This window comes from Phocoena sinus, chromosome 2 (genome assembly GCF_008692025.1).
Source record: "Phocoena sinus isolate mPhoSin1 chromosome 2, mPhoSin1.pri, whole genome shotgun sequence".
Taxonomy (NCBI): Eukaryota; Metazoa; Chordata; class Mammalia; order Artiodactyla; family Phocoenidae; genus Phocoena; species Phocoena sinus.
This window is the reverse complement of record NC_045764.1, coordinates 13,657,628-13,679,872: the sequence shown is the minus strand read 5'-3', so window position 1 is coordinate 13,679,872 and position 22,245 is coordinate 13,657,628. Positions and strand designations below refer to the sequence as shown.

Sequence of the window (22,245 nt, the reverse complement as noted above, 5' to 3'; positions counted from 1 at the left end):
TAACTCCAGTTCTTAAAAGTACCTGTGAAGGTGGCCTAGTTTGTTCACAGCATGATAAATTTACTAGATCGTATGTGTGTGCACACACACACATTTGCACACACATGCACACTTGCCTCAAATGAGCAGCCTAGAAACAGAAAAGATAAATCAAGACTCCTAGTCTACACAGCTTATGAAACAATAACAATAGCCTCTAAGTGTCTAGTGTGTGCCAGGCATTTAATCCTTACAACCCAATAAAGGACAAGGCGTTCTTACGAACCTCACTTCACCTCGTTTTTTTGTTTTTTAAAATAGATTTATGTATGTATGTATGGCTGCATTGGGTCTTCGCTGCTGCATGTGGGCTTTCTCTACCGGCAGCAAGCAGGGGCTACTCTTCGCTGTGCTGCGTGGGTCTCTGATTGCTGTGGCTTCTCTTGTTGCGGATCACGGGCTCTAGGCATGCGGGCTTCAGTAGTTGTGGCATGCAGGCTTAAATAGTTGTGGCACGCAGGCTTCAGTAATTGTGGCTTGCGGACTCTAGAGTGCAGGCTCAGTAGTTGTGACATACGGGCCTAGTTGCTCCCTGGCATGTGGGATCCTCCCAGACCAGGGCTCGAATCCGTGTCCCCTGCATTGGCAGGCAGATTCTTAACCGCTGTGCCACCAGGGAAGCCCCCCATTTCACCTTTAAGGAAAGAAGCTTAGGGAAGTTAAGTTGCTTGTCCAAAGTCATGCAGCTGATCTGAGGTCCAAATGAGCCCAACCCTGCAAGTTTAATTACTAAGCTATACTGCCTTGCCAAATAGAATTTCACTCATTCAATACTGAATGATAATAATAAATATGTATTGCAAATCTAGTATGCCTGGCACTGCTCTAAGTACAATACTGGGAATAAGGCAGTGAACAAAGCAGACTCCCATCCTCATGGAGAGTACATTCCAGAGGGACATGGGAAAGACAGTGACCAAAAGGAATAAGGAAAACATGCAGAATGATAAATGTGATAATGAGTATGGAGAAAAAGCAGGGGAGTAGATGGAGGCAGTGAGGGGGTTGCAGTACTCAATAGGGTGGTCAAGGAAGGCCTCTCTGAGAAGGTGCCATTTGAGCCGAGACCTGAAGGGTGCAAAGACATCTTTGCGGAACCCAAGGAAACTTCGGATAGAGGAGGAGACGCAAGCACGGTCTGTCTGGCACGCGCTGACCCTAAGAACCCCAGAGGGGAGCCTTTTATGGGACAGCTGCACGTGCTGCTTCTCTCCCTCGGGCGCCCGTGGGTGGGTGAGCAGGTCTCCGTCCTCACCGCCACCGTCACACGCGACAGCTGACCAGGGCTGGTCCTAAGTCCGGGCCTCCTCTCTCTCCAGTTCCATTCGCCAAAATTCATTCCACACGAGGAGCGCTCCTCCTGACAGTGCTCATTCCACACGTCCTCCCACGCCTGGTTACACACAGGTAAAAGTGTGGTAGTGCACCTTTGCCCATTGGATTAACAGAGATCTAAGGACTAGATAAAATCGAGTGTGAGGTGGAAAACAGGCACTTGGTCTCTGTTGGTGGAGAGTGTAAACCGGGACAGCTGCCCTGACGGCAGGTGCACAGTATTGTATCCTGAACAGGTGAATTTGAGGGTATTTTCCTTGAGCTTGTGCATTGCAGGATTCAGTTCTATTTAATTAGATGAATGTCACCTTGATTTAGATTAAAATAGCATATAACTTGTAAAAGATGAAAACAGAGTGAAGTTAAATAGAAAGCAGGTACAGAACAATCTAAGGAGGATTATTTGCCTTGTGAAAAAGGATCTAGAGGTCTTAGTTAATGCTGTACCATCGTACCTGAGGTATGAGGGAGTTGAGGTGAGCCAGTGATCTGCATTTTCAGAAAAAGATTTAGAATTCCATGCTTTCCTGACTTGATAGGAAAGGAAAATTTTGATTTGTTCTATTTTATTACAGTAACCTGAGTACCAGTTTCAAAGTGTGATTGCTGCGTTTTTAGCTGTGCAGTTTCCCATTTAAGATCAAGCTAATGCAGTTAGAAAACAGACTTAAGTTTAGAGATTGAAGATCCTCAAACACACCACAGTTTTGCTTCTCAGTATTATACTTTCATGACATATTATTGCATGTGGTAATGGTATTTGCAGTTTTCAAAGTGTAGTATGGACAGTAGAGGACCTGACAATGAAAATACTGTACTTCCCTGACTTAAAGATAAATTTTTAACTAGAGCACTAACTCTAAAATAGCTATAGCTACCATTTATGGCAACTTACTGTGTATTAGGCACTGTTAGAGCCTTTACATGAGTATTCTCAAAAACCTTTAAGGTAGCTATTATCTTGGTTCTTAGAAAAGAACAGTATGGAGGCTCACAAAGTTTAAGATCACAAGGTTGGGAGAGCCAGGACGTTTGTCTCAGTCAAAAACTTGTCCTGTTGTGATTTCATTCTACTGCCTCCAGCTCACTTTTGTCTTTTGGTTTTGGGAATTGGAGATTCCACGTATAGTATGCTTTTCGACATTAAAAAAAAATCAGCACTCTACCTTTTAAGGTACTTTGAAAAAGCTGAGTTCAAGTACTTCTCTCTGGAACTCTTCACCCCAGTCTCTTCCTCTGAACTTAAGTCATTTTTTGTATCATATGTCCTTATGGTATTTAGCATTTCCCTCCTGTATCATAGTAGCTTGGGAGTGCTTATTAGCTGTGCTGTGAGACTATAAGTTCTTTGAAGGATGAATTCCTTTCTGTTCTTTGCTATCTTCATTGCCTTTCTAAAAATTATTATTAGAACCTCAATAAGTATTTGTTGAAAGAGCTATGGGGTAAACAACTTAAAACAATTTTTTTTCCTCACCTATGGGCCTGTCCTTTGGAATGTAGGTTTATAAATATTCACTGCATTTATGTGCTCTTTTCTGTCCTCCACAGCCAAACTTCTTAAAAGAGTTATCTTGCCAAAATTTCTTGTTACTTTTCATGACTTCTTTTTCTGGCCTTACCTTAAATGACTAATAGAATCATTTGACGTTTTCCTTTGAAATTCTCTTAGGTGGTTTCTAAGATTCTCTCTGTTTCCTTATTTTGTTCTTTGTGGTCCATCTTTCTTTTTTTTTTTTTTGCGGTATGCGGGCCTCTCACTGTTGTGGCCTCTCCCGTTTTGAGCACAGGCTCTGGACGCGCAGGCTCAGCGGCCATGGCTCACGGGCCCAGCTGCTCTGCAGCATGTGGGATCTTCCCAGACCGGGGCACGAACTCGTGTCCCCTGCATCGGCAGGTGGACTGTCAACCACTGCGCCACCAGGGAAGCCCTAACATTTTAACTTTTAATGTTCTTCTTGATTTGATTCCTGCTTATTTTTTAGCCTCATTTCTTGCTTAAGCTACACGGATGGCACGTATAAGTTCTTAGAATCTACCTGGCTCTGTGGCGCATGTTTCTTCCTCAGAATGCCCTTCACCTCTGTCCTGCAGCTCCTTTAGAAATTAGCTTTAAAGGCACCCATCTCTTCCATTTCGCTTTTTGACCTCATCCTTTCTCACTCCAGGTCTGGGTTAGATAACCCTCTTTATGCACTCACAGCCTCCTGAGGATATCTCTATCATAGTACTCTTCACGGTCTTTTGTAATTGTCTCTTTTTTCCACTAAGCTTCTTGAAGGCGGAGACCACATATCTTGAATGGCTTTGTATCTCTAGGGCTTAGAATAATGTCTGGCAAACAGTGAGCTCTCAGATGTTTGTGGAATGAATGTATTTGTTAAGTGGATAAATTATCATTATTCTGGAGAAATTGTAGATAATAAAAAGGGTCTTAGGAGCCTCAATTATAGTTGTAAGGCCTTTAAAAAGTCCCAATTTTTGTATTCCCCTTGTTTGAAGATTATAGGTACTTTTATTTATTATGAATCAATAATATTTATATTCTTTAGAACAAAGTAAATTTTACTGTTGATATAACCAAGCACTGTGTTTTCTGAAAAAAATTTTTTTGACTATGGCATACTTAGGTTCTTTTTTTCTGCTTTCCTCTTGTTTATAGTGTCAAGTTCTTAAGGTCTTATTCCCTCCCACCCTCCCAAGAGCCCTGGTTTATTATAAGATTTCTCAGCCTCCATTGCTATTAACTCTATGGGCCAGATAATTCTTAGTTGTGAGGAGCTGTCTTGTGCATTGTACAATGTTTAGCAACATCCCTGGCCATTACCTACTAGATGCCAGTAGTACCTCCTAGTTTTGACAACCAAAAATGTGTCCAGACATTGTCATATGTCTCCTGTGAAGCAGAATCACCCCTGGTTCAGAACCCCACTGGTTTATAGAGATTCCTGTCTCTTAACCTTTATCCTCAAAGAGCCTTTCCTTCTCTGTGGACTCTTTGTTATCAGCATAAGAGCATGATCTCCCATCTTGGGGGGGGGGGGAACCCACAAAACACTTTTTAAAGTAGCTCCTAGTTTCTTCTTAACTTTTGCTCATTTTCTCTTTCTGTCCTCTGTCCATCCACTTTTCTAGAGTGAATTGCTTCTACTCTTTCTTTCTGGCTTTTTAACCCTGTGGTGCTACTGAAAATGCTTTCAAATCTCTTTCCTCTTTTCCTGTGTTCTCTGAAGTGAATGCTACCACCACCTAGCTTTCCACGTCACCATCATCTCTTAATCCTCTGTTCCCTGGCCACCCCGACTGCTACTTTAGATACCCCATTCGGTCAGTCATAAAGTCCTGTTTATTCTACCTCCTGAATATCTATAGAATCCACCTGTATTCTTTATTCTCACTGCTGTGTCCCACCAGTGGCATCAGGCTCTTTGTTGTTCTCGGAATATCAAGTCTAGTCCTGTTGCATTTTATTTTCTGCTCTGTAATGTGGATGACCTTTCTAAAACAGTCTCTTCCCATTTCATACCTTCTCAATCATGAGTACTGGGGCTCTAGTATCTGCATTTTTGAAAGGCTTACCAAGTGATTTTTATACAACTCTAATTTCTTCATTCTCCTATTTTAGAAACATGTCACTGCTCTTAGGAATTCCTAAAACCCTTATTATTATTTTTACAAAGCACTTCCTGATGTGATCTCTGTCTCTTAACAAATCATCTTTGACGTATAAAAAAAGTCTTAGTTTCTTTAAGACAAGTACTTTATGAAAAGTCAGTATTTATACATTTAGTTACTGGGTTTTTTTTGTTTTTCGTTTTTTGTTTTGCGGTACGCGGGCCTCTCACTGTTGTAGTGTCTCCCGTTGCAGAGCACAGGCTCGGGACGTGCAGGCAGGCTCAGCTGCCATGGCTCACGGGCCCAGCCGCTCCGCGGCATGTGGGATCTTCCCGGACCGTGTTTTTTTTTTTTTTTACATCAATAAAATTTATCATTGTGGGAGGGATCAGGAGGAAATGTGGGTATTCTAACTTATCGATTAATGTTGGTGTCTGTGACCAATTTGACTGCTAAATTATAAAATATTTAAATAAGATTTTTTTCTTGTAGGTATTTATAGCAGCAGTGATGTAGCAGTATCATTTCCAAATGTAGCATCTGGCTCAGGATCCAGTACTCCTGTCTCCAGTTCTCATTTACCTCAGCAACCTTCTGGGCATTTACAGCAAGTGGGAGCGCTCTCCCCGTCTGCTGGGTCGTCTGCACCCTATGCTGTTGCTACAACTCAGGTAAATTATTACAGTGTTGCAAAGTAACATGTACATCCATTTGTCTTTTTTTTTTCTAAACATCTTTATTGGAGTATAATTGCTTTACAGTGGTTTGTTAGTTTCTGCTGTATAACAAAGTGAATCAGCTATACATATTCATGTATCCCCACATCTCCTCCCTCTTGTGTCTCCCTCCCACCCTCCCTATCCCACCCCTCTAGGTGGTCACAGAGCACGGAGCTGATCTCCCTGTGCTATGTGGCTGCTTCCCACTAGCTATCTATTTACATTTTGTAGCGTATATATGTCCATGCCACTCTCACTTTGTCCCAGCTTACCCTTCCCCCTCCCCGTGTCCTGAAGTCCATTCTCTACGTCTGCGTCTTTATTCGTCCTGCCCCTAGGTTCTTCAGAACCTTTTTTTTTTTTTTTTTAGATTCCATATATGTGTTAGCATACGGTATTTGTTTTTCTCTTTCTGACTTACTTCACTCTGTATGACAGACTCTAGGTCCATCCACCTCACTACAAATAACTCAGTTTCGTTTCTTTTTATGGCTGAGTAATATTCCATTGTATATATGTGCCACATCTTCTTTATCCAATCATCTGTCGATGGACACTTAGGTAGCTTCCATGTCCTGGCTATTGTAAATAGAGCTGCGATGAACATTGTGGTACATGACTCTTTTTGAATTATGGTTTTCTCAGGGTATATGCCCAGTAGTGGGATTGCTGGGTCGTATGGTAGTTCTATTTTTAGTTTTTTAAGGAACCTCTATACTGTTCTCCATAGTGGCTGTATCAATTTACATTCCCACCAACAGTGCAAGAGGGTTCCCTTTTCTCCACACCCTCTCCGGCATTTATTGTTTGTAGATTTTTTTTAATGATGGTCATTCTGACCGGTGTGAGGTGACACCTCATTGTAGTTTTGATTTGCATTTCTCTGATGATTAGTGATGTTGAGCATCTTTTCATGTGTTTGCTGGCAATCTGTGTCTTCTTTGGGGAAATGTCTGTTTAGGTCTTCTGCCCATTTTTGGATTGGGTAGTTTGTTTTGTTGATATTGAGCTGCATGAGCTGCTTGTATATTTTGGAGATTAATCCTTTGTCAGTTTCTTCATTTGCAAATGAAAGTAAGATTATAGGGGAGATAAATGAAATAGGGCTTCCTATAGGAATTTATAAAATACCTCAATCTGTATTGACACGAGTGGAAATAATACACATTTTTACATGATATTCATGGGAGAGCACAAAAGAATATGTTGGCACCAACTGATTCTTTTCAATTTCTGAGTTCCTGATTTTGTCCTAATGATGTAAAATAGTAATTTGGGGGGAGCTTTTATTCCCTTTTTTAAAAGGAGGACCAAACAAAGTATGAACCACTTTTGGACTTCTGTGGTTTTAAAAATTCCTTTCATAATTTTAAAATCGCAGAAATAATATATGAATATCTGTGGTGTAAATTTTTAAAAACCAGTGAAGGAGAATATAGGGTTAAGAGTGAATGATTCTTTTAAGTACTTATAGGGTGTTCTTACTTGAACACCCTATAAGAAGGGATATTTATAATATTATAAATAATGGTGACTGTGTTGGTGGTTTTGCATTTATTTATCCTTTTCCTTCATTTTAGATCTGGAACTTGATGGGTGACCTAGTCTACAGGAATGCTCTAAGAGCCAGAGTCAAACCAGAGAAATCATAATTATATAAATAGGATAGTAAATGGGCACAGCTGTGCACGTGCGTGCGCGCGCACACACACACACACACACGTGCGCACACGCACGCACACACACTCACTCCCCATCCCCAACCCCCGTGTTTCCTCAAAGGTAATAATTTAAAATTCCTAAAGTATATATATTTTTTCTTTATTTGTAATTCTTTATAATTGTATTATTTTCATTTTACCCAATGCCTCTAATAGTCTCAGTTTTAAGAAAATTATGACAAAGACAAATGTCTAGTTATAAACAACTAGTTAAGTAGTTATTTGTTTGTAAGTTGCTGTAAACTTCTGCTTTATGTATGTGTTCATAATTTCTATTGTACGGACCTTAGAATATATGTACACTTTTCCAGCATTTTCTGTAAGTTGTACATCAGAGCACAGCATTAAGTTATTTTTAAAGTATGTAGTGGTGCAGTGCAAACGATCACCATTATAATTAGATCAAGAATTAGAATAAACAACAGTTCAGCACAGAAAAACAATGGCATGATTAGTGGTATTGTCTTTGAAAATGAAAGTTAACAATTTGGTGAACTTCTCAACCTGAAGAAGGGAAGTTTGACTAGTTTAGGAGAGTTTTTCTCTAGCTCATTTCACTAGTCTAGGTGAGCTATAGGCATAATGATAGGGGTTTGGGGTTAGAGAGGGTGAAAGGATAAATGAGAAAATGGCTCTTATTAATAGTTTTATCTCTTTTAATTAAGTGTAACCATACGCTGTTGATAGCTTTATATCCTTGGAAAGAGTCTCACATGAACATTTTCAATGTGTATTTTCCTTTCCTTTCTTTCTAAAAGTCTGTTTTAATTACCTCTGGTTAATTCCAGGCTGAATTAAGCAAAAATCTCATTTCTTCCCATTCATTATGTTTGTGGTTTTGGGGGTTGGCTTTAGGGAGGTGGGTGGGGGAAGTGGTAGTGAAGAGAAATTTATAGCTAGAGGGAAAATTCCACTTAACATATGACTCAGCTGAAGAACAAAGAAATCATAGTTTCAAGTAATCCAGGATTCAGTCCAATTAAAATCTTCACTGTTTATCCTCTTCCCTGTTTCAGTAAGGTGGGTCTCTTATAAATATGATCATCCAGTGAGACTCACATGCTGCATGCCGAGACAGCTGCATCTGTGTTTCTGTCCAGCAGTAAACACTTTCTGCCTTGAAGCCAGAGCTTATTTAGCCTGGCTTATCTGGTGCTGCTGTAGCAGCCATCAGTCTCCAGGCAACTGAGGCAGGTTGACCTCTGAGTTGAACTGAGTGCAGAACTACTTCAGTTTAGCTGCCTTAGACAATTGTATGGGTGTTGAATGTGCAAAGTGTGAATTTTCTAAGCAATGTGCAAAGGAAAGGATACAGAAATATTTAGAATAAATCGAATGTTTAGATAGAACTCCTAAAATTGTGATGCACTTGGTAATTTAATCTTCTTTCCAAATTGACAGAAGTTTATTTCTGTTTAACTTTTGTATAGGCCTTGTATGTTTTCAGATCATGCAATTCACTGTGTTTAGATAATCACACCTTAGCCTTTTATTTAGAGTTTCTTTATAGGTAGTTGATTTAAAAATGAAGAGAGTAGTGCTATAAGTTTGTAAATTAAAACTGTCAATGTTTAAAATATAATTATAGAAGCCTTGTTACAATTATTGAGAAAACCATCACACCAGCAAGCAAATGTTTTAAAAAATATAAATCAGAGAATAGAAGTGTTAAATTTGAACGACGTTTTGACTTTCCTCCTTTCCCTCCCAAAACCTTAATGAAAGCAGTAATTTTTAGTGATGGGCTTGGTGCCAGCAGGATAAAAATCCGTAGGTCATTCTTGATCTTTCTGGCCTTGGTTTTAAGTAAGATAGACAGGCCTCTTCTTTGGTTTATTTGCTGTCTTAAGGATTGTTCCCAGGCAAGTGGTCAGGGAAGTAAGATCAGGAAGAGCTAATAGAAATTAAAACTGAAACTAGATTTGTGCCTTTAATGGGGCAAAAAGGAGACACTTGTAAAAATGTGGGGAGACAAAGTCTGATGCTTAGCAGCCCTAATTTGAAAAAAACCTTTAAAAATGTTTGATAACCTAGTTTTATATTGTTTGATGTCAAATCCTTTTGTTTTATTTGATAAACTTGTTTTTAGGGTAATTATTCCTTCACAGATATCAGCAGTATAGTTACAATGATAGTTCCTTAACATTATTGGAAGATAGAACTGCTGTCCTTGTGATGTTTTAATGATGGGTGCTCTGCTCTCGTATCATGGGTAGAGGTATAAATTAGTTTCTATAGGTGTGCCATTAATTTTTCATTTTGCCTTTCAAATTCCACTGTTTCTTAGTTCTGCATTCATTCTGTTTTGTCTTTGGAAGAATTCTGGTGCTTTTGTTTGAAGGATGATTGCTTTAATAGAGTTTAAGACAGAATGTAATGAAAATAATTGTACTCTAATATGTCTTGCATTCTGAGTTTTGCTTTTGGATACAGTCTTCATGTAGATAATCATGGTTCCTTGTTTACTCTGTGTTACTATTATAAAAATGATACAGGTTTAAAAGTAATTTAATTGAAGGAACTTCTAAGGTTTATTTATGTGATATTTAGTAAATGCAGATAAATTTAAGTATTTTAAAGGTATAATTTAGTGACTAATGTTTTGCAGTTTTCTGTGAGACTTTTACTTCAGGTATCTTAACTTTGGTGTGTGTGTTGGGGAGCTGTCTTAGATATAATCCTGATTTCCTTTCAGATGATGGCTGATAGGGCACTTTAATTCTGTTTGGGAAAATGGTTCAGTTTCCCAGGCCGATTCATCTATCTTTGGAGGAGCTCTGACTTGATTGGTCAGAGCGAAAGTTTCATCTATTTTATTTTATTTTACTTTATTGTTGTATCCTGCTTTTTAATTAATTAATTTATTTATTTATTTTGGGGGTTGCATTGGGTCTTGCTGCACACAGGCTTTCTCTAGTTGTGGCGAGCGGGGGCTACTCTTCGTTGCGGTGCGTGGGCTTCTCATTGCGGTGGCTTCTCTTGTTGTGGAGCATGGGCTCTAGGCACGTGGGCTTCAATAGTTGTGGTACGCGGGCTCAGTAGTTGTGCCTTGCGGGCTCTAGAGCGCAGGCTCAGTAGTTGTGGCACATGGGCTTAGTTGCTCTGCAGCATGTGAGATCTTCCCGGACCAGGGCTTGAACCTGTGTCCTCTGCATTGGCAGACAGATTCTTAACCTCTGCATCACTAGGGAAGTCCCTGTTTTAAATACATAATGACTTGTAATTTTTTTTTTTTTTTTTTTTTTTTTTTGAGGTATGCGGGCCTCTCACTGTGGTGGCCTCTCCCGTTGCGGAGCACAGGCTCTGGACGCGCAGGCTCAGCAGCCATGGCCCACGGGCCCAGCCGCTCCGCGGCATGTGGGATCCTCCCAGACCGGGGCACGAACCCGTGTCCCCTGCATCGGCAGGCGGACTCTCAACCACTGCGCCACCAGGGAAGCCCATGACTTGTAATTTTAAGGAAGTCCACATTCTGAGCAGAATAAGTTTTTATAAGTGCTTTCTAATGCTACTTACTTTTGGATGATGAAGAGGTTAAGTGACATAGATTATGAGCCTCTGTGTTAAGGGGTATCTCTTTGAAAAAACATTCTTAGGAATTTTACTGTGTCTGTCTGTGTGGCACAATGCAAAATAGCAGAAACTGGGGTCCGAAATCCTAGATTCCTGGAGCGTTGCTGCTCACTAGTGTGTCTGTGGGTAGGTCTTTTACATTTGTGGATGTTGATTTTTTTTTTTCATATGTGAAATGGAATACTTTAAATACCTGTTCTACCTGCAGTACAGGTATATTCTGAAGTTCAAGCGAGAATAAGTACTTTGCAGACCATGAAGTACTTTGGAATTAATGGTTATTACACCCATTTAGTCATTTCACATACAGCTGTTGACTAAGGTCTTTTCATTCTTAAATTATTTCAATAGCCTCTTTAGTCCTAGGGACTTAATTTCCACCCCAAAAGGTAGGTGATATATTGATTAGATATTGGCCAATTAAGAAACCTGCTTAGAATTGGTGGTTATTCTGCACAGTCCTGTTGCTCAATCATCAGTGTTCATTGATGGTTTAACTACAATTTAATCCCTCCCACTACTTTATAAACTCAATTGTGGGGCATTTCAGCATTAGCCTAAACAATGGTTTTGAATACGTTAAGCTCCTAACAATTAGAGAGCAGTTTGGGGCATTGAATAAAGTGGAATGATGCAATTGAACCTGACAGCTTTAACAGTCAGCCTACTCATGGGACCTGAAAGTTGTTCACACATGGTTTCTTCTCTCATCACATGCTGAGTATTAAAGCCCGATGGTGGTAGCTGACACAGAAATGGGTCTGTTATCAGGATACATTTTAGAGTACAAAGTTAGGATTGAGTTGGAGAACATATGAAACTTTCTACTGTTCTCGTTTTTCCTGGAAACTTTTCTAGTCAAACAAACTGTGTATAAATTATCATTAAAATATTTGAATCCTTACATTATATTTGCTGTATTGCTATGTTATTATAGAATATATAGATTAAGATATCATTGCATAATGAGACAGTACTATCTAATTTTTCTTAGGGAAATGTTTTACTCTGAAATATAGCCATGTTAATATCAGAATATAATGGGCAAATTATGTTCTCTAATGAAGTTAATGGAAAAGATGGAAACCATAATAGTTTATGAAAAGAAGTTTTAAATAACAAGGTAAAGTTTGAGTGCTTGCCATCTGCCACGCATTCTTCTCAGCCCTTACGTGCAGTAACTCAAGTCTCACAGTATTCTTATGATGAAGGTACTATTTCTATCTCCATTTTTACAGATGGAAATTGAGGACAGAGAGCTTTAGTGCCTCACCCAAGGTGAGATAGTTTGTCTTATGGCCGATATAGTGATAACAAAGAGTTTTTTCTTGTAAGAGTATGGATGAAGTAGGAATTTTTAAAAATAATACTGTTTAGTGAGCTGACAGTGTTTCAGAAGAACGCATTTTAAAATCATGTGTCAGCGTTGGAAAGTTTGAAGAAGAAGCTGCTGTGTTTTAGAGCTTGTTTGAATCATTTGACTTTAATGTTTATTGACAGGTTAATTGTGCATTTAAAAAATGCTTGCTATGACCTCTTCCTATATGATTGAAGCATGAAGTTTCATACTCACCTCTAGATGATGCATTGCCATGATACTTTCCAAAGGTGAAATTTTGATAGGTACTGTTCTTTCAAACCTAATTTTTCTTCTTTATACTTTATTTTTCTGCCTTTACCAACATTAGGGAGGAAAAAAAAATCTGCCAAAACAATACCCACTTTTAAGTCTGATACTCAGATAATTGAGCAGATTTAGCCTGATTTTTTCCCTCTCTACTACTAACTTCTTTAGAATGAGCCAAGTGCCTAGGAATTTGGTAGACTTACTTCACTCTACAACTAGAACTCTTTCAAAACTTCTCTGTGGTCATAAGGAGACATTTGAAATGTAAGAGGTGAACTTCAAGCTGAAATATAATTTTAATCTTGTTAATATTTTAATAGGGTATGTCAGTCTACTTAGGAAACACTAAATTTCTATGATTTATTTCGAGTTTCACTACTGCCTTGGTCTAGGGACTTGCATATCTTTCTAGATGCTTAACATAGTAAGTTATTCTAAATTTGCTAAGGGTATTCTTTGACTCAGGTACTAAGAATATTTTGCTTCACTGTGACTTAGATTTACCTCAATAATTATTCAGTTTATTTGTACTTTACTTGGCTCTGGGTCCATCTTGTAAAATAATTGTTACACTTAGTGAGACTTTTACTAAGGTATTAGAATAGATATAACATCTTGCGTGGAAGTGGTTCCTTCAGTTATTAGTCTTGGGGAGGGAAAAAAGAACCTGTCTAAGGTATCATATATTTGGAAGTGAAAGCAGAAGTTTATTAAGGCAATATGAACTTATAATTTCATAAAATATTTTTATCTTGATCTAAAACCTGTTTTTACATTTTGAGTAGATGACTTCATTTCATCAGGACACGATAAAGCCAAGTGACCAGTTTTTTGGCGGTCATATTCTTTTTTTAAACATCTTTATTGGAGTATAATTGCTTTACAGTGGTGTGTTAGTTTCTGCTGTATAACAAAGTGAATCAGCTATATGCATACATATACCCCTATATCCCCTCCCTCTTGTGTCTCCCTCCCACCCTCCCTATCCCACCCCTCTAGGTGGTCACAAAGCACCGAGCTGATCTCCCTGTGCTATGCGGCTGCTTCCCACTAGCTGTCTATTTTTACATTTGGTAGTGTATATATGTCAGTGCTACTCTTACATCATCCCATCTTACCCTTCCCCCTCCCCGTGTCCTCAAGTCCATTCTCTACGTCTGTGTCTTTACACCTGTCCTGCCCCTAGGTTCATCAGAACCATTTTTTTTTAGATTCCATATATGTGTGTGAGCATATGGTATTTGTTTTTCTCCTTCTGATCCACTTCACTCTGTATGACAGACTCTAGGTCCATCCACCTCACTACAAATAATTTCATTTCTTTTTATGGCTGAGTAATATTCCACTACATATATGTGCCACATCTTCTTTATCCATTCATCTGTTGATGGACACTTACATATTCTTTTTTGTTTTAGCTTCTTATTTTGAAATAATTTTTGGGTGTATAGAAAAGTTGCAAAACCAGTACAGAGTTTATGTGTCTTGTGGATACCTTCACTCAGCCTCCCCAGTGTTTAACAACTCATACTCTCTATAGTGCCAATAGGCCTGAGAACATATTTGCCCACAGTAAACATTCTCTTTCCCAGGGCAAGATAGAATTGAAATAAGGTATGTACTTCCTTCCAGACACAATTGCCAGTTTTTTGGTTTTTTTTTCATTGAAGTCTAGTTGATTTACAATGTTGTGTTAATTTCAGGTGTACAGCAAAGTGATTCAGTTATACATACATATATTTCTTTTTTTTTTTTTTCAGATTCTTTTCCCTTATAGGTTATTACAAAATACTGAGTATAGTTCCCTGTGCCATACAGTATGTCCTTGTTGGTTATCTATTTTATATATAGTTGTGTGTATATGTTAATCCCAAACTCCTAAGTTATCCCTCTGCCCCTTCCCCTTTCCTCTTTGGTAACCATAAGCTTGTTTTCCATGTCTGTGGATATATTTCTGTTTTGTATATAAGTTCATCTGTATCTCTCTCCCTTTTTTTTTTTTTTTTAAATTCCGTATGTGAGCTCTATGATACGATATTTGTCTTTGTCTGGTTTACTTCACTTAGTATGATAATCTCTAGGTGCATCCATGTTGCTGCAAATGGCATTATTTCACTCTTTTTATGGCTGAGTAGTAGTCCATTGTATATATGTACCATATCTCCGTTATCCATTCATCTGTCAGTGAATGTTTAGGTTGCTTCCATGTCTTGGCTATTGTAAATAGTGCTGCTATGAACATTGCGGTACATGTATCTTTTTGAATTATGGTTTTCTCTGGATATATGCCCAGGAGTGGGATTGCTGGATCATGTGGTAGCTCTGTTTTTAGTTTTTTAACGATCCTCCATACTGTTCTCCATAGTGGCTGCACCAATTTACATTCCCACCAGCAGTGTAGGAGGGCTCCTTTATCTCCACACCGTCTCCAGCAATAACAACTGCGAGTTTTTATACCAGGTCTTCTGAAGCAGACCTGTGGTACATTACTAATTTGCTTTCCGTGCACTTTAAAAATCCATGTTCAAAGTGTGCTTTGGAGAACTGTGTATATATTGTTTCCCTTATTCCTTGTTCCAGATTCCTTTTATATAAAAGCTTTCAGTGCCCTTTATGCTTCATAACTAGCTTCTTTAGGTTCTCATGGACTTCCATGAATCTTAGTGCTTTCACTTATTAATAACGAAGGTTTTTGAGTCTACAAAATGCCAGTCATTATATGTGTACTGTCCTCATAAGTTGTGTGTCTCTTCCCTCTGCTCTCTCACTTATCCTTCTCTATTGCCACTAAGTTGAAGAACGTTTTTACTGAAATGTTGGGAGTTCCTTGGTCCTAAGGTGCCTACAGAGTTATCAAGAGTTTCCAGCAGTAACCATTGTAAATACCATTTGAGAAGTGTTGGCCAAGCAGTGTCAGGCATTTGTGGAATCTTTGGTAGCTTCATGTTCCCTGCTTAAAATGATGGTAATGACTTGAATTTTAATGTGGAGTGCTTTAGATGTTTTCATATACCACAGAATCCTACATGGTAAAATTAGTCATTTATTTTCAGTCTCTCTTGGAAATTTCTTGTTTAGATAAATAGAATAATTTTTAAAAGACGAAACTACCAGATAATTTTTAAACATTCAGAAAATTTGGGAAATTTATCATTCAGGATAATGAAGAATGTATTTCTAATTTATTTTATTATTTTATTATTAATTTTTCCTTTTCCTGCCATGTTTATAAAATACATGTTTCCTGCTTTGGAATCATGCTAACAATGATTGATTCTTTCCTGTTGATAGTCATTATGGAAATCAGTTATGGTGTGCTGCTTTGCGTTTTGATCCGTTAGTGTAGTGGGCGTAGTGTGTGATTCGGAAAGTAAGATGATTTGGAGACTACATCAAGAAATTTGAAGCTAACAAGGATAAATATAAAGCTCTTGACAGAAGGAACCCTTCCTGAAAGAGAATAGGATCTTTGATTCTTGTCAAGAGACTAAGGCAGCTCATAAAACTGATAATTGGAACTAGAAAAGCAGTTCAACTGGTATGATAATAGTTTTGATTCAGCCAGTGGATGAGTGCACAAACACGAGAGTCAAAGGATAGGGTGCGGGTGCAGAGGCCCCTCCTGTCCATGTACTCAGAGCACAGCCCCACCAGCAGTCGGGAATGCACTCATTCTTGCTGGTATTTTTCTCTCTCCTCTCTTGCTGTCAGCTGTTACTTCTTGCTGCCAACAAAATGTCTCAAGATATTACTTTTTCTTCGTCTTTCTAATTAATTTTCCACTTCTAATCTGTTATATGCTTAGTTGATCTTTTTAGAATTGTGTCTAGAGTAAGTAAGTGCGCTCTGCAAAGAGCATTTTTAAGTGTGAGGTGCCCAAGATTTTAAACTGGGTTACTGGTAACATCTGATCATTTTGTGTGTCTCTTTGGATTTTTCTTGTTCTAAGTTATTTTATAAGTATCCAAGATTCCCAAGTAGTTAACTTCTGGAGAGGTTAAAAAAAAAAAGTCTTCCTATGTTTCCATTTTTGACTCATTTAATATATTCTATACATGGTAAGTGTCTAGTGTGATCTTTAGGTTAAAGTGCTGACTTAGCTTTTGCCGAGGGCTAATTGATTTTTAAACAGTACTATATAATCCAAACTACTGACTTCATATACGTATCTTTAATAAGAGGAAAAATAAAGCCCAGAAATTGACCAGTTGAACTTAGACATTACAGTATGAACTATACCCTTTGAAACAATGGAAAGCAAGGACAGGATTCTACATCACGGGGACTATTACTATGAATTGTAAAGGCCAACTTTTATGCTTAGTAAGTTGGCTAGAGGCCAAATATTAATGTCAGGGTCTGAGTCTTTCCAGAAACACAGTTTATTCTCTTGTTTATATTTTGCTTGTTGTCACTATTATGTCGTCTTGTTCTCTTTTGTGCAGTTAAACATGTCAAAATGTCCCACATCTTTTGTTCTGCTGTTATTCAACTGCTTTATATTAAAAATGTCTCAGTTCTTTTAAATTGTTTTCCAGAATTTTGTTTTGCAATAACTACACAATGATTTTGTTTTTATGAAAGGTTAAGTTTGATTTCATTCATGAAAAAGAAAAAGAAATCTACTTTGAAATTCGTGGTTCTGTTAAGTCTGAAGAGTATTTCAGGCTAGTAATAGCCTTCTGTGAGTTAACAGTGTTTTGTGTACAAGAGATTTGCTTCTAAAATGCCACATTTTTAAGGTTATAATATTCTTGGAAAGTGGGAGAAAGTATTCACATCAAAGAAGGCATTTTTATTACTTTGGATTACGCAAGACTTTGGCCAGCCTCCTTAGCTTCATCTGTTTAAGGGTTCATTTTCGCTTGTTTGGCACAAGTCCCAGTGGAGGCCTTCAGAATTGTGGTTAGCAACATGAATGAATCACAAACTGTGGACTAGCTCTTCAGTTCGTAGAGCTGGCTTACTGCCAAAAAGACAGTGCCTTATATGGGGTCAGGGCAAAGCTGTGATTCGTTGAGCCCTGCATTGTATAGAAAACATACTTGTGATGCCTGTTTGCTTTCTTTTAAAATAAAACAAAACAAAACAGAAAAAGCAGCAGGCTTCCAAGTCTATCAGAATAGGAAATAACAAAATAGTGTGCAGGTTTTACTAATGACAGAGTTAAGCAATAGAAATATGGCTCTGCATAGTTAAAATACTAAAGGTAGAAGTTGGACCTTTTGACCTCCTCAGCCAGCCTGTGAGGTAAGAGATTGAAACATTTGTTAGACATCTGTTGTCTCCCTGCCCTTATTTTGTAAATGGTTTAATAAGATTAAATAACTAGTCATATGTTCACATGGTTACCATGCCACTGGTTTTGGTATCGAATAGGTACTTTGAAATTAAAGCATGAATAGTTAACTTCGTGCCAATCCTTTTTCTTTCTCTCTCTCACTTTTTTATTTTTTTAAATTTAGAGTTATGTAACTTTCCAGAAACTGGAATATTGGAATGGTGAAACAAGAATGAAATTTGCTCTTCAGAAAGTCAGAAATTTTTGCTTATATTCTTAGGTTGGAGAAAATAGTTGTTACTAGTTCTATTGGGAGGAAAAGTATTAAGATATTTTTAAGTATGATTCATTTGTCTTTGTAATTCTTTTCATTTAGGCAAATACTCTAGCTGGATCTTCTCTTAGTCAGGCATCATCTCATATGTATGGCAATAGATTAAATCCAAATTCATCGATGGCAGCTCTTATAGCTCAGTCTGAAAATAATCAAACAGGTAAGATTTCAAGAATTTTTAAACTCTAAAATTCTGTTCCCTTCCCCCAGTGTAATTTTTACCCCCTTCAGGTCATTTGATTTGAAAGATCTAAAGGTGTGGTTAATAAGTAAAATCTAAAGGGTGGGGGGGGGGTTGTGCCCCTCCCTTTTTAAATCAAAAGAATCACAGTTGGAAGTAAATAGTATGCTGTGCTGCAAAATAGTGATGTGCTTTTTTACTGTCTGAAATGTAAATGTTTAAGCAGAGCCATCAGCAGGCAGGAATGCTAGTGTCTCCTGTGACTTTTGTGATTGATGTGTTCAGTGCTCAGTTCTGTGCAATGAAAGTAACATAACACTGGGCTTTTCTCTGAATAGCCTCAATCTTTATTTGCATAATTCATGAAATTGCATTACACAAACTTGGTAAAAAAATCCTGTTAGAGAATTTCTACAGTGTTTAGTAATCCTGTGAATTTTTACCAGTTGACATTTTGTAGCGTTTGCCTCTTGTACTGTTTTAATGAGCCACTGGATTTGCTTTGTCTCATTCCATCCTTAAGGATTTGTTGACATGTCCAAGTAGTCATGCCTGTTTGGGGGAAGGGAATGGGTTTAGCAGTTCACCAAGAATGGATCAGTCATGTCTTTACACTTTAAGGGTCAGAGGTTACCTGACTCAGAATAAGGGGAGGACAACCTTAAAGAGGCCAGATAGGATGATTTTATAAGGAACTAACTGTAGGGGAAATACAAGTTATTTTTCAAGCAGAGATACTCGGTGTTACCTAAGGGATATTTTGAAGAAATTAATTTCTTTTTCCTTTTAAATACAGAATTCTGTATTCCTACTTGTTATTGTCCATTTGGATATTTAGTGTTATGTGAAATGATCCATATAATAGATACACTTTTAGTGTGTAGCTCTATGTAATACATATGTATTTTATGACTTGTCTTGGAATGCAAAGTGTTAAAATATACAAAGCATAAGGATTTGCTGTGATAAGCATACAGATTAGCTGTCCACAGCTGTGATTCATTACTTTAACCGTAGAAATTAAAAGTGGCTGAGGGGAGGGTACTGCAAATGGAAACCATGCTTCTGTGCTGTAAAATTGAAAGGAATGAAAGAATGAACATAATCCATGGCCTTCTCCACCCACAAAAAACGTGTAGGGACAACGCCTTACATGCCACAGTTCAGCAATTCTAAACTAGCAACATACTAGATCTTCTACTTTCATAGTAACTGCAAAGATAGTGGTAAAGGTTTTATGTATGTTTTAGAAAAAATCAGGGCCAGAGCTTAAAACCTGTTATCTAGTGAGAGTCACTTTATCAGCTGTGAAATATTTACACTGCAGATCAAGAACTCGGAGACAATAGCCGCAGCCTTGGTGGCAGAGGAAGCTCACCCAGAGGGAGTCTCTCACCAAGGTAAGCGTTATTTGCACTGCAAAGTATCGGCAAAGGAAACATTTCGCGATTTGGAAACTTCTTTAACTCATATCAGCAGAGCATACATTTGTGAGGCTATAAAAGCATTCTATAGATAAGAAGCATGTCTGGACAGTCAAGAAAAATGATTCTAAATTGACTTGAATATTAATTTAAACACATGGTTAGATTTGTAAGCTTTGTAAAAGATATACCTTTTCTTGGATTTCTAATGAATTTCAGCTCTCTTGTATATTCAGCTCCTGGTACTATTAATGTATTAATTTGGGTAATTCTTTTTGGTTAGAAAATAGTCTTAAAAGTCTCTTAGGGCTTCCCTGGTGGCGCAGTGGTTAAGAATCTGCCTGCCAATGCCGGGCGGACATGGGTTTGATCCTTGGCCCGAGCAGATCCCACATGCTGCGGAGCAACTGAGTCCGTGTGCCACAACTACTGAAACCCCTGCGCCTACAGCCCATGCTCTGCAACAAGAGAAGCCACTGCAATGAGCAGCCCGTGCAGGGCAAAGAAGAGTAGCCCTCGCTCGCCGCAACTAGAGAAAGCCCCCATGCAACAACAAAGACCCGACACAGCCAAAAATAAAAACAAAACAAACAAACAAAAACACACAAAAAAAGTCTCTTAAAGCTGCAGACTCCAGGCTTTCAACTTTGGGTTCCAGTTTTAGCTCTGTTGTGGGCAATGCACTTAACCCTTTAGTCTCTAGTTCCTAATTCAGTAAATGAAGTTCTTGTGGCTCATCTCTGAAATCCCTCTAGTTCTTAAAATTGTCTGAAGCAAAGTATAGCAAATATGTTACATTGTTCTGTGAAATTATCTTAGATGTTATATGAAAGAGTTCAGGTACCATTTATTAATATATAATATATAAGGTTATTCCTGTGAATAGCACATTAGGCTATCGTTTTATTAACTTTATTCCACTCTCAACTCCTATACCTTTTTCTAGTTTGTTTTCTCTCTGTTCTCTAATTTTGTAAACTGCCTCAAGCATAGTATTAGATTGGGTGAGAATGGAGCAGAAGGAGGAAGAAGCCCATTCAAGAATCTTTTTCAACTGTGGAAATTTAAAAATTCTATTAAAAATAAAAATTTTTCTGCCATGGCTACCGTAAATATCACTGTTGTTGTGTTGCTGATATATATGGGAATGTCTGTTAAGGAACATCTTTAACGTTAGAGAGATTAGTCCAATAACCTCTAATTTTGCTATTTTCTAGTGCTGCATCAAGTAGTGCCTTTTTTCTAATCCCTGAGTGAACTAAAGGTAGTGTTGTTTTCCTAATTGAACTCTGCAGAAAATTAAATAGTCTTCTTTTGAAACTAGGAGTCTGAAGTACAATTATAACATCATCTGACCAATTTATAATTTATGCTGTGTTACTTCTGTACTGTTTTATTCTTTTTTTTTCAAAGAAGAAAGTTAATGGATTTTTTTTTTGCTCTTATGTTTAGTGGAGGAAGCGTCTCTGTGTTCTTTTTTTTTTTTTTTTTAATTTATTTATTTTTGGCTGCACTGGGTCTTTGTTGCTGTGCTTGGGCTTTCTCTAGTTGTGGTAAGCGGGGACTACTTTTCTTTGCAGTGCATGGGCTTCTCATTGCGGCGGCTTCTCTTGTTGTGGAGCACGGGCTCTAGGCGCGTGGGCTTCAGTAGTTGCAGCGCACGGGCTCAGTTGCTCTGTGGTATGTGGGATCTTCCCGGATCAGGGCTCAAACCCGTATCCCCTGCATTTGGCAGGCGAATTCTTCACCACTGCGCCACCAGAGAAGTCCCCGTGATCTCCTTTTTTTTTTTTTTGTGGTACGCGGGCCTCTTACTGTTGTGGCCTCTCCCGTTGCGGAGCATGGGCTCCGGATGCGCAGGCTCAGCGGCCATGGCTCACAGGCCCAGCCACTCCACGGCATGCGGGATCTTCCCAGACCAGGGCACAAACCCGCATCCCCTGCATCGGCAGGTGGACTCTTAGCCACTGTGCCACCAGGGAAGCCCCCCTGTGTTCTCCTTTTAAACTTAAAATATCGTGCAAGCTACCTAGAAATTATTCAGGATTCCTTGCTGCAATTTTGCATTGTGCAGTTCTTCGTGTTTCATTAGCTAAATGGTATTTAACACAAAAAAATGGCACTAAATTACTTTAGCGCATATTTCCAACTGTATATTATTCTTTAAAAAGCAGCCTGAAATATAATGGCCTAAATTATCCTGGCAATAATATACTATTTGGAAAGGGATGGGCAGCTGTATGTAGCATGTGATGTTTACATGTGGAATAAAAAGCCTCATTTGTTTAACTTCTAATTTAAAGAGATTTTTGGAGAGATGCGTATCAGGGATGTGGCAGAGCATTCTCAGGCTGTTGGAAGACCTGAGCTGTAGCCCAGCTCTGTCATTTACTAGC

At 38.4% G+C, this 22,245-nt stretch overlaps 1 protein-coding gene across 11 annotated transcripts in view; it reads left to right on the top strand.

Annotated features, from left to right (window-relative positions):
• Nucleotides 1-22,245, top strand: part of MLLT10 (MLLT10 histone lysine methyltransferase DOT1L cofactor) — a 248,761-nt gene that overhangs the window by 213,513 nt on the left and 13,003 nt on the right. For all 11 annotated transcript variants that reach the window (XR_004348430.1, XR_004348429.1, XM_032622514.1 and 8 more), the window contains 3 exons: nucleotides 5,482-5,660; nucleotides 18,287-18,404; nucleotides 19,753-19,825. Coding sequence is in view for 9 of the 11 variants with exons in the window: in XM_032622514.1 (XP_032478405.1) it covers nucleotides 5,482-5,660; nucleotides 18,287-18,404; nucleotides 19,753-19,825 (370 nt within the window). In the remaining 2 variants the exon portion in view is untranslated. The remainder of the gene's footprint in view (nucleotides 1-5,481; nucleotides 5,661-18,286; nucleotides 18,405-19,752; nucleotides 19,826-22,245) is intronic.